A 13,286-nucleotide genomic window follows, 5' to 3' on the forward strand; every position below is an offset into this window, starting at 1 on the left:
GAGGCAGACAGGCAGATAGATAGTGTTGCGGTTGTTATTCTGATACAAACTATTTTAAAAACCGGGAAATGAACTAAATGTGGGGGCCCGGGTAGCTCAGGTGGCAGAGCACTGGACTTGTGATCGAGAGGTCGCTGGTTCGAATCCGGGCCGGGACGGACACGGGTCAACTTTATGTGCAGACCCAGAGACGGTATCCATCTCCCACCCCCGTGTTACCACAATGGCACGTTAAAGATCTTGGTCATTCTACCATAAGTGCAGATGGCTGATACCACCTAAACACGCAAACATCAAAAAGCCGTGAGGGCGTAAACTCGAATCGTATAAACCAATTTATGTCCAATATAGGCAATTAAGACCTGACGGACAATAAGCCCCCTAAAATGTACTGTGTGTAACTAAATGTGGACTGATTCTTCTCGAGCTTAGGCTAGAACTGGCCTTTACAGAAAATTGAATTACTGGTCGTGCAGACCTGGCTTTAAAAGCAGAAAATACCTGCTTGACACCTGACGTCTCAGCGCCAGGTAAATAATTATCCTCCCAAAGTCACAAACATCCCTGTCAGTACCATTTCATCACTCGATCTACCTTCTGTAATCACCTCTTACCTTTGTTTGCCCCCGGCAGCTTACCGTGTGTTAGCACCCTCTCGTCAAAGTCTTTCCCGTATCGACGTGTTTATGGCTTAAAAACGTTTGCCCTGGGTCGAGAATCCCACAGTAAGGTCGATTTTTGAGTCACTTGAGAAAAAGTGACTCTATGTAATCGGTCAGTGTTAGTCTGTCCGGCCGGCCGGCCCGGCCGGCCGTCCGGCCGGCCGGCCGTCCGTCCGTAGACACCACCTTAACGTTGGACTTTTCTCGGAAACTATCAAAGCGATCGGGCTCATATTTTGTTTAGTCGTGACCTCCAATGACCTCTACACTTTAACGATGGTTTCGTTGACCTTTGACCTTTTTCAAGGTCACAGGTCAGCGTCAAAGGAAAAATTAGACATTTTATATCTTTTCTCGGAAACTATCAAAGCGATCGGGCTCATATTTTGTTTAGTCGTGACCTCCAATGACCTCTACACTTTAACGATGGTTTCGTTGACCTTTGGCCTTTTTCAAGGTCACAGGTCAGCGTCAAAGGAAAAATTAGACATTTTATATCTTTGACAAAGTTCATCGGATGTGATTGAAACTTTGTAGGATTATTCTTTACATCAAAGTATTTACATCTGTAGCCTTTTACGAACGTTATCAGAAAAACAAGGGAGATAACTAGCCTTTTCTGTTCGGCAACACACAACTTAACGTTGGGCTTTTCTCGGAAACTATAAAAGTGACCGGGCTCAAATTTTATGTGAACGTGACTCATTGTGTTGTGAATAGCAATTTCTTCCTGTCCATCTGATGCCTCATATAATATTCAAAACTGCGAAAGTGACTCGATCGAGCGTTTGCTCTTCTTGTTTTTATGGGGTGTCGATTGTTCCAAGAGCTATAGGGGGCCCGGGTAGCTCAGGTGGTAGAGCACTGGACTTGTGATCGAAAGGTCGCTGGTTCGAATACGGGCCGGGACGGGCACAGGTCAACTTTATGTGCAGACCCAGAGACGGTATCCATCTACCACCCACTTCGGTCATGCTGCCATAAGTGCAGATGGCTGATACCACCTAAACACGCATACACTTGCGTATCTCATCTAAAGTCGGGTTAAAACCCGGGAACATGCCCCTAATGGCTTTGCCGTGAGGGCGTAAAACTTGAATTTCTCTCCAAGAGCTATGTTTTTGTCCATGCAGGCTTCAGTTCTGGTCGACTGCATGGCTTTTTATTTTCTTTCTCCCTCTTCCTTAGAGGTAGAGCGCACTTGGGAGCGGTTGTTGGTTCGCTTACATGAATTGTAGGCTAGGTGTGAGTATCTGTGGACTATTGTGTTTGTGAGTGTGGACATGGTTTTTTTTTCTTGTGTTTTTTTTCTCTCATTTTATTTGATTTTGTTGTTGTTGTGTATGTGCAAACACTTGCATTTAATTGTACGCCGGAATGCATGATCGCTTATCTCAGTCAGTCTTTATCTCCTTGCCTCTCCGTGCCTGTACGTGTGTTTCTCTGTCTGTGCGCGCACATACGTTCGTTCGTGTGTGTGTGTGTGGGGGGGGGATTAGGGGAGGGGGATTTGTGGATTTACTCACTGCTCTTTTGAACGATTGTTCAAAAAGTGTAGTGCACTGAATATTTTCAGCAGCAAGAGGTTTGTCATGTTCTTGCTGGGCCTTTATTTATGACATGTTTACAACCTTTGCAAGATTATAGATGGGGATGGGGGCGGAAGATGGGTTGGGTGGGACTGGGGATGAGGAAAAAGGATAGGGGCTAGAGCTGCAAAGAGCGGTGCTTGTTTTTCCCAGTTGTTAACAGCTTGTAAGACACCGTGTAAACATTATTGCAGGAGAAGAAATCAACGTTGCAACCTTCTGGCTATGTAACACAGAACAAAGCAGCCAACACTATGCCCACGCTCGGCAAAACATTGACAATTTCCCAGGGTGTATGCTGTTAGAGAAGCAGAAACGGATGTACACGCCTAAAACTAACCTACCGGGTGTTCCCGGGATATGTCTGATTCATCTTACTCGAAGATACATATCAACGAACCCCACAGTTGCTTTAAAATAGAATACATCAGACACAGATGCACCACCAACCTACAGAAATTAGGTGGGTGTGAATTAAGGCGTCAGGGGTAAGAAGCCAAGGTTTGCATGGCAGGAGACCGGATGGTGAAACAGCATGATGGCTTGAAGAAGGAACTCGGATATAGCCATGTGAATAATTAGCGACTGAACAAATTCCGTACTTTCACATGCTGGTTGCTTCCTGAAGAAGAGGTTACAAGTCTCGCCTCCCTGCGGAGAGCTTGCTTGACCCATTTCATCGATTGAAGTAATGACTTCGTCGATACTGACCTCATCCACTTTAATTAGATAAAAGGCGAAGGTATGGCCTCTGACAAAGAACGTGGTGACCCACTTCACTCACTAATGACTTCACAGACATCAATCTTCTGACTTCCAATCACGGCCTTCATGTCCGACACAGCGGAACATACGACCTGCTGACATGTCGATGAGGGACAAGATCGTTGGACCTGTGGAGAGCCTCCACCGTATTGCAGCATTCGTAAGGACCTCCGTAGCTGCTGTCTGTGCGCAGAACGAAGAAGAACACGTTTGAACTTGTCATTTTCGCTGTTTTTCAGGAGAGGAAGGCAAAGGAATGGCCTCGCCACCAGCCTGTCACGCAGGCAACATGCCGGCCCACTTCAGGCGGAAGGGCGAAGTTGCCGCTGCCAGCACCACGTCATTTTCCGCCAGTGCTGCTTCCGCCGCCCCCGCATCCTCTTCCGCTGTCGTCACTTCCGCCGCTTCCGCTTCCAGCGTCTTGTCGTCGTCTTCTCCTCAGTCCCTTGTTCTGGTGAGTTGATGAAGCATATATTTGGGGATGTATAGGTTTCACTCTGTCTGGCTGTCTGCCTGTCTCTTTGTCCGCAAGTTCTCTTGTGGTTATAGGTCGATTGAGCTGAAATTTGGTGTGTAGCTTGAAGTGAGGTATACATGCCTATAGCAAATTTAGGTTCCTACCTTCAACGGAAGAGGAGATATACATACGGCACGTTCTAGTATGTAATATGTGTATTTCAAGTGAGCCATCTCGGATAGAGATTAATGTGAGTTCGGTCCCCTGAATTACCAATGTCTGCTGTGGTTGCCAGTAGAACTGGCACGCATATTATTTTTGGAGATGTCAGTTCATTCATTCATTCATTCATCCCTCTTTCAGATACAAGTAACTAACATTTTTGAGTCACTTGAGAAAAAGTGACTCTATGTAATCGGTCAGTGTTAGTCTGTCCGGCCGGCCATCCGGCCGGCCGGCCGGCCGGCCGGCCGGCCGGCCGTCCGTAGACACCACCTTAACGTTGGACTTTTCTCGGAAACTATCAAAGCGATCGGGCTCATATTTTGTTTAGTCGTGACCTCCAATGACCTCTACACTTTAACGATGGTTTCGTTGACCTTTGACCTTTTTCAAGGTCACAGGTCAGCGTCAAAGGAAAAATTAGACATTTTATATCTTTGACAAAGTTCATCGGATGTGATTGAAACTTTATAGGATTATTCTTTACATCAAAGTATTTACATCTGTAGCCTTTTACGAACGTTATCAGAAAAACAAGGGAGATAACTAGCCTTTTCTGTTCGGCAACACACACCTTAACGTTGGACTTTTCTCGGAAACTATCAAAGCGATCGGGCTCATATTTTGTTTAGTCGTGACCTCCAATGACCTCTACACTTTAACGATGGTTTCGTTGACCTTTGACCTTTTTCAAGGTCACAGGTCAGCGTCAAAGGAAAAATTAGACATTTTATATCTTTGACAAAGTTCATCGGATGTGATTGAAACTTTGTAGGATTATTCTTTACATCAAAGTATTTACATCTGTAGCCTTTTACGAACGTTATCAGAAAAACAAGGGAGATAACTAGCCTTTTTTGTTCGGCAACACACAACTTAACGTTGGGCTTTTCTCGGAAACTATAAAAGTGACCGGGCTCAAATTTTATGTGAACGTGACTCATTGTGTTGTGAATAGCAATTTCTTCCTGTCCATCTGATGCCTCATATAATATTCAGAACTGCGAAAGTGACTCGATCGAGCGTTTGCTCTTCTTGTTAGAATAGTGCTTCTCCACCACGCCCCCCCCCCCCCCCTCTTCTTTCAGTCAGCTGGGACGCCAAAAAGCGGTCAGCTGAGCAGGTGCTTTGACATCGCTATTTATTAACATAGGGCCTAGTTTCTTCTTTCACAAATCATTTTTTTAAAATTCTACTACATGGGGAACGGGAGAGTCTTGACATCGTTTAAGGTTAGCACTTGTTCTCTCTGACTGTTCGACAGTCTCTTGTCTGTCTGTCTGTCTCCGCCTGTCTGTCTGTCTCTCTAAGTGTGTTTGTGTGTGTGTGTCTCCCTCTCTGTCTTTGTCTGACTCTCTGTTTCCCGATTTGGAATACGAGTTGGATTTGGATGCGTCCAAGCGAATCACGATGAATTATATTGTTTTTGTAATCGACTGAAATCAATGAGTACATTGATGATCGCGGATCGTTCGATTACCCAACCAACCAGCATCCTTTTGCTCTGAACAGCCTGAGTTTATAAACATTCTGACTTCTGACTCCTGACTTCTGTCTGTCTCTCACACACACATATGCATGCAAGCACGCACCCACACCCACACACACACACACACACACATAAAAAACACACGCACACACATACACACACACACACACACACACACACACTGTATATATATATCTCCCTCTCTCTCTCCCCATCTTCCCCCTCTCTCTCTCCCCATCTCCCCCCCTCTCTCTCTCTCCCCCCCCTCTCTCTGTGTATTATGTCACTGTGTGTATGTAAACTTGGGTTCTTGCTTGACTGTTTTCTTTGTCTTTAGCTCAAACGCTCAAGATCAAAGCATTATATCTGTTATGACAAAATACGGGAAACTTGTTGTCATATTCGAATTAAACAAAACACAAACAAACAAACAGAACTGAACCACCTCGACTTTTTTTTCTCAATTTATCTTTTGTATTTTTCCGACAAGTGTTGAACCTGAATCGCTTTATCTGAATCATACCATGATTGGTTAATTAGTTTGTTTCGAATAATATCCGGTATTTAACAAAGTTGTATTTTACTAATGCAGAATTTTAGATCAGATACCACAAAATTGCATGCGGGCACGTGTACGTTTATAGCTAAAATAGCCTTTGATTGTAGTTCTGTCCGTGTACGTATATTACAAAATCTTTCTGTTTTTCAGTCAGTGCTATGTATTACATTTCTTTCTGGCTTCCAGATACTGAAAATGCCTTGCCTTTTCCTGTCCATGTAGCTGAACCAAATTTGTTTCAGAGCTCATAGTTTATGTTTCTGTTTGCTGCAAAGCCATCTTGGTTTTCATCCCAAACCTATAAGGGAAAGGTCTATGTTGCTCGACCGAGTCATAGTGAATCATGATAAGAGCGAAGTGATTAAACAGCTATTGCCTCCCTTGAGTTGCTTTTAATCTTGTCTACAGCGGCCTTGAGCGCGATTTCTACATGTGTGAAATTGTGCAGAATGTCGGTTTATAAATCACATTACATGCAAGCATTTTCACTTCGATTGTGATCTTGTTTTACGTTGATAATTTGAGTTGAACTTAGTATTAGTACTGATATTACTGTCCTGTATGTTATACTGACTGTACAGTTGATTGATGTGTTCACTGCCTAACAGAGAGAGAGAGAGAGAGAGAGAGAGAGAGAGAGAGAGAGAGAGAGAGAGAGAGAGAGAGGGGGGGAGAGAGAAAGAGGGAGAAGAGAGAGAGAGAGGAAGAGAGAGAGAGAAAGAGAGAGAGAGAGAGCAGAGAGAGGAAGCAGAGAGAGGGAGCAGAGAGAGGGGGAGGAGAGAGAGGGGGAGGAGAGAGAGAGAGGAAGAGAGAGAGAGAGGGAGCAGAGAGAGGGAGGGAGGAGAGAGAGAGAGAGAGAGAGAGAGAGAGAGAGAGAGAGAGAGAGAGAGAGAGAGAGTAAGTACTCAGTCACAGATAAGTGGCAAGCGGACACAAGCACGCGGGAACACACGCACACTCTCTTACGACGCATCGCAGTTTAGCTCGTTCCCAACCCTGAAAGAGAGAGAGCGAAAAAGATAGGAAAACAATTCGCCTACGTGTGCATTTAATCAGCATATAAATCAAAAATTAACTTCACAAAGACTGCTGCACAAAAAAGCGAAGGGAAAAGTTAAATGTTTTTTTTATCACCCCTTTGTGGGTCCATCCTATTTCAAGATGATGCCGGTGTACTTGGAGGCAAATTTTCACCAGGTGCACATGAAGTAGAATGTGTTGTCATTGTCCCTTGCACGGAACATTATTTGTTTACTTATGGTTTGCCTCCAGAAACAAAAATACGATATGGTTTTTTTTTATTATTTTGGGAGATGTTTTTTGTTTGTTTGTGTTTGTGTGTTTGCGGGAGTAGAAGAAGGCTGATGTGGGTCAGCTCGGCGTTGTCTTCCTTGCAGAGTCCTCACAAAAGCGGTAATAGATTGAGGGAGGGGGGGGGGGTGGGGGTGGGAGAGGGGGGGGGGGAGGGTAAAAATAGGTGTGTACGTGCGGGAGTGGCGGTGTGTGTTTGCGGGTGTGTGTGTGTGTGTGTGTGTTTTGATGCCAGCAAGATCAGTCCAACACACAGAAAGACATTATTATTTTTCATAAGAAAATATTAAAAATGAGATTGTCATTTTCCTGAACAGTAATTCATGTACCGGTACTCGCAGACTTGTGTGAGTCATCAACGGCACTGAACTGGCGTTTTTAATTCGTCAATCATGATGCATGCATTTTGTGTACACTTACACTATGATAAGATGCCATTTCACAAACCTGTACATCTTCACAGGACGACTATACGTCACTGCTCAACGTGGGGTTGTTTTTGAGAGGGGAGAAAGTATGCAAACACTAGTGACGATTTTTCCCCTGACTGAGTATCAAAGTACCTTTTGTAAAGCCATCTTTTTGCAGCTGGTTGGGCCTCCTGCTTGCCTCATGAATGGCATCAATTTACAGTAGACAGACCCCCCTCTCTCGCGCTTGTCACGGCTCCCGGTGTGGTGCTTTTTTTGTGCCAAGCGGTTTTAGATGGATGGCTATATTATTTTTGTGAAGAGATTGAGGGTAGTGATGATGGTGGTTGTCTGCTTTTATGAATACATGTTTTCATCGTTTTCTCCTGTTTTCAAGGTATTTTGCGGTTATGTTTTCGAATTCGAGGTTTACTTTTATGTGTTTCGAGCTGAAGTTTTGATGGCTCTGCAACGAGGATAAAATTGTCGTGATTTGTCGGTGTTTTAGTACGGATCACGGTACCAGATGTTAAAGAGTCTATTATCTGCTGTTATTCAAGGATTACCCTCTTTGACGCCATTACTGACTGTGAAAGCGGAGGCCGATAAGAAAGCAATCTTTTCAATACTAAGTTTTCACTCTTCTATGCCATTGCAGACAATGAAAGAGAAGTCTTAAGAAAGCAATATTTTCAATCATAAGCGTGTATTGGTATTTGACATTGCACACGGTAAAAGAGAAGGTTGATAGTGATACAAAAGCAGCTGTTTTTTCAGTGAAAGAGGCTTTAGAGTCCTGCAGAGGAATGTTCGCTTGTAACTGTGAACCGGTGGAAGCACTTTGCAAACTAGTGTGTCTGTATGTCCTGTCGTTCTCATCTCAATAGCGATCGAACTCTGACTTCGGTTGAAAGCTCATCGTGTGCTCTCAGATGGTGTTCGCCGTATCTTAGACAGCTGTCAGGATTAGTTCAAAGTTTATAGATGTGTTGAAGCTATGTATCAGGGTTGTATGACCAGAATGGCTACACGGGGCCAATGCACTGACACCAGCGGGATAAAAACAAATCTGCAATACTCCGTCATGATTTGAAAGGTAATCTTCTTACTACGTGCGCCCGAATTAGGTAGATTTCACTTTAGCGTGTGTAAAACTTGTATGACTGTGTGATCGTGTAACGTGTATTATTACTCTCTGTTCTTACTTCTGCTTCTGCCCAATTTTACACTTTAACATGCAACTGAAGATGATTGTGTGCGTCCATGCGTGTTTGTAATCTTCGTAATTGGCTGTTTGCAGCCCTTCCTCAGTGATAAAAATTGGAGGTTGCCATGCTATGATGTGATATATTTTGAAAGGCCGTAACATACACCCAAGAATGGCCCTGAAATATTTGTTGCAAAGGGTAGGTTGACCTCATCATGTAAGCATCGTTTGTAAATATTTTCCAAGGTGAAAAAATACTCGGTTGTAGACTGTGTGTAGGTCATACAAACACAACCGTTTGTAGGTCATAATTATGCACGCGACCGTTTTTTCTTTCCTTTTGTTCACAGGCAGCGCGAGTGACGCTTGTTAAACTGAATCATAGAGACGGTGCCGTTGTTGCACCACACTTTGAAGTAATCCCACACTTTGAAGTAAATTACTTCAAAGTGTGGGGATGTGCCCCACACTTTGAAGTAAACCCATTTTTTACTTCAAAGTGTGGGGGGATCTTCCCACACTTTGAAGTAAACTCAGTTTTTACTTCAAATTGTGGGGGGATCTTCCCACACTTTGAAGTAACTTACTTCAAAGCGTGGGACTTTTGCATCGCCTGTTTGAGCCTGATGATTTTGTCCAAAAAAATGGCAAAGTCTTTTGGATGAGTGAACAGAAAAAGTGAGCGAGCCAAGAAACATAGTGATGTTTGTTATCAGGCTTTAAGCAATGTCCCATTGTTGAGTGTGACGAAAACTCGTGGTGACGATTTTAAAACATGTTGGGTCACGCATGGTCCAATCTTACATGGTCCAACCTTACATGGTCCAACCTTACATGGTCCAACCTTACATGGTGCAACCTTACATGGTCCAACCTTACATGGTCCAATCTTACATGGTCCATATATATTATTGGACCATGTAAGATTGGACCATGTAAGATTGGATCATGTAAGGTTGGACCATGTAAGGTTGGACCATATAAGGTTGGACCATGTAATATTGGACCATGTAAGATTGGACCATGTAAGATTGGACCATGTAGGGTTGGACCATGTAAGATTGGACCATGTAAGGCTGGACCATGTAAGGTTGGACCATGTAAGATTGGACCATGTAAGATTGGACCATGTAAGGTTGGACCATGTAAGGTTGGACCATGTAAGATTGGACCATGTAAGGTTGGACCATGTAAGGTTGGACCATGTAATATTGGACCATGTAAGGTTGGACCATGTAAGGTTGGACCATGTAAGATTGGACCATATAGATTGGACCATGTAAGGTTGGACCATGTAAGGTTGGACCATACAAGGTTGGACCATGCAAGGTTGGACCATGTAAGATTGGACCATGTAAGGTTGGACCATGTAAGATTGGACCATGTAAGGTTGGACCATGTAAGATTGGACCATGTAAGATTGGACCATGTAAGGTTGGACCATGTAAGATTGGACCATGCGTGACCCAACATGTTTTAAAATCGTCATCACGAGTTTTCGTCACACTCAACAATGGGACATTGCTTAAAGCCTGATAACAAACATCATTATGTTTCTTGGCTCGCTCACTTTTTCTGTTCACTCATCCAAAAGACTTTGCCATTTTTTTGGACAAAATCATCAGGCTCAAACAGGCGATGCAAAAGTCCCACGCTTTGAAGTAAGTTACTTCAAAGTGTGGGAAGATCCCCCCACACTTTGAAGTAAAAACTGAGTTTACTTCAAAGTGTGGGAAGATCCCCCCACACTTTGAAGTAAAAAATGGGTTTACTTCAAAGTGTGGGGCACATCCCCACACTTTGAAGTAATTTACTTCAAAGTGTGGGATTACTTCAAAGTGTGGTGCAACATGCCGTCGTGCGTTTTGTAGAGTTGGACACCCAAACTAGTTCACATGTGAGTGATTTCACTGAGGTATGAAAAGTGACGTAAAGTTGTACCGCGGTGCAGAAAAGGCGAAGCTGGTCTGAGTGTTACGCCTTTACTTTTCTCCACTTCATTTGGGATAGTGAAAACGAGTGTTATCTTGTGCTTCAAACTTGTATGTGGTGAGACGAAAAGTAACATTATTGGCGAATTATTATAAACACAGGTGTATATGTTGTCAGCGTTGAGTTGTTGTTGACAACTTTCTTGACTCTATTGTAATGTGTGCAACAGAAAACGGATCTCTCCTTGTGTTTTGTTTACACAAAGGTCAAAATCTGATGTTGTACAATACTATGTACTCGGTGAAACTATTCTAGTAATTCTACACATATGCAGGTATTTGCTTAGATTCCTAGCATTGAACTTTAGTCATACGGTTGCGTGTGCATTTTTAATTAATTCATCATTTATGATTTTTAAACCGTTACACCGTTAAGATTCTGTGAGAATTTGTTTAAGTGCACCACCGATAAGGACGGCATTTGCACCTCGCCTTTAAGCCTCTGGCAACAACTTGTTAAAATATTTCATTACCTACCTGCATGATCTGTCAAACTTGTAAGGTCAGTCACATCAGTGTATGAGACTTAATTTGTCTCATCTTTGACAGTTTCCCGGTTCAACTCGTGTTGTACATGGCATAACGTAAAGACACACGTGTCGAGAATTTTGATTTAACTCCAGACCGGCCACGCAGACAAGAAAACTTAAAGACTTTCATCTTGCGAGTACAAGGGGTGTTTGTAGGATTTTTCTGGTTCGCAAATTTCGGGGAGTTGAAAAAAGTTCAGGCGGTTGGCCGACATGGAACTACAACCCTGATTACCGCAGGAAGTTCACGCGAAAAAAAGAAACAGATGAGCTGATGATACACAGTCTCATTTTCTTAAGATCAATGCTTCAGCCAGTTTGTTTGTTTGTTTGCTTAACGCCCAGTCCACCACGAAGGGTGATATCAGGGCGGTGCTGCTTTGACATTTAACGTGCGCCACATACAAGACAGAAGTCGCAGCACAGGCTTCATGTCTCACCCAGTCACATTATTCTGACACCGGACCAACCAGTCCAAGCACTAACCCCATAATGCCAGACGCCAGGCGGAGCAGCCACTAGATTGCCAATTTTAAAGTCTTAGGTATGACCCGGCCGGGGTTCGAACCCACGACCTCCCCGGCTCACTGGGCGGACGCCTTACCACTAGGCCACCGTGTTGCGGTACTTCAGCCATTGTTGGCATCTCTGGCTTGCGTTGCTGTAACAGAACCGCAGGCCTAATCAAAAAGATTCATGTTAAGGGCTTGTCCATTAGGTGTTACTTATTCATCTAGTAGAGTAGATGTGCTATCTTTCCCGACTAAACTTTTGAAGACTTGGTGCACGTTCTTGAGGGCTTTTGCATACGCTTCAGGCATCGAAAGTAATTATAGATAACTCCGCTGTTGGACCTTATATTTTGTATTTGCTGTGCTCCCTTGTGGATCACATGACTTATGGGTTTTTTAAAATAAAAAAACCTGTCACCTACGCTTGTCTGACCATGTTGTTGTTGTTGTTGTTGTTGTTGTTGTTGTTGTTGTTGTTGTTGTTGTTCTTCTTCTTCTTCTTCTTCTTCTTCTTCTTCTTCTTCTTCTTCTTCTTCTTCTTCTTCTTGTTCTTGTTCTTGTTCTTGTTCTTGTTCTTGTTCTTGTTCTTGTTCTTCTTCTTGTTCTTCTTCTTGTTCTTCTTCTTGTTGTTGTTCTTCTTGTTCTTCTTCCTGTTCTTGTTCTTGTTCTTGTTCTTGTTTTTATTCTTGTTCTTGTTCTTCTTGTTCTTGTTCTTCTTCTTTTTCTTCTTGTTCTTGTTCTTGTTCTTGTTCTTCTTCTTTTTCTTCTTCTTTTTCTTTTTCTTCTTCTTCTTTTTCTTTTTCTTCTTTTTCTTTTTACATTTAGTCAAGTTTTGACTAAATGTTTTAACATCGAGGGGGGAATCGAGACGAGGGTAGTGGTGTCACTATGTGTGTGTGTGTGTGTGTCTGTCTGTGTGTGTGTGTAGAGCGATTCAGACTAAACTACTGGACCGATCTTTATGAAATTTGACATGAGAGTTCCTGGGTATGATATCCTCAGACGTTTTTTTCATTTTTTTGATAAATGTCTGATGACGTCATATCCGGCTTTTCGTGAAAGTTGAGGCGGCACTGTCACGCTCTCATTTTTCAACCAAATTGGTTGAAATTTTGGTCAAGTAATCTCCGACGAAGCCTGGACTTCGGTATTGCATTTCAGCTTGGTGTCTTAAAAATTAATTAATGACTTTGGTCATTAAAAATCTGAAAATTGTAAAACAAATTATTTTTTTTATAAAACCATCCAAATTTACGTTCATCTTATTCTCCATCATTTTCTGATTCCAAAAACATATAAATATGTTATATGTGGATTAAAAACAAGCTCTGAAAATTAAAAATATAAAAATTATGATCAAAATTAAATTTTCGAAATCAATTTAAAAACACTTTCATCTTATTCCTTGTTGGTTCCTGATTCCAAAAACATATAGATATGATATGTTTGGATTGAAAACACGCTCAGAAAGTTAAAACGAAGAGAGGTGCAGAAAAGCGTGCTATCCTTCTCAGCGCAACCACTATCCCGCTCTTCTTGTCAATTTCACTGCCTTTGCCATGAGCGGTGGACTGACGATGCT

General features: G+C 42.8%; 1 protein-coding gene across 3 annotated transcripts in view; it reads left to right on the plus strand.

Annotated features, from left to right (window-relative positions):
* LOC138962353 (uncharacterized) overlaps positions 1-13,286 on the plus strand; it is a 196,312-nt gene that overhangs the window by 118,050 nt on the left and 64,976 nt on the right. For all 3 annotated transcript variants that reach the window (XM_070334138.1, XM_070334139.1, XM_070334140.1), the window contains exon 27: positions 3,256-3,470. In XM_070334138.1, the coding sequence (XP_070190239.1) occupies positions 3,256-3,470 (215 nt within the window). The remainder of the gene's footprint in view (positions 1-3,255; positions 3,471-13,286) is intronic.

This window comes from Littorina saxatilis, linkage group LG3, assembly GCF_037325665.1.
Source record: "Littorina saxatilis isolate snail1 linkage group LG3, US_GU_Lsax_2.0, whole genome shotgun sequence".
NCBI lineage: Eukaryota > Metazoa > Mollusca > Gastropoda > Littorinimorpha > Littorinidae > Littorina > Littorina saxatilis.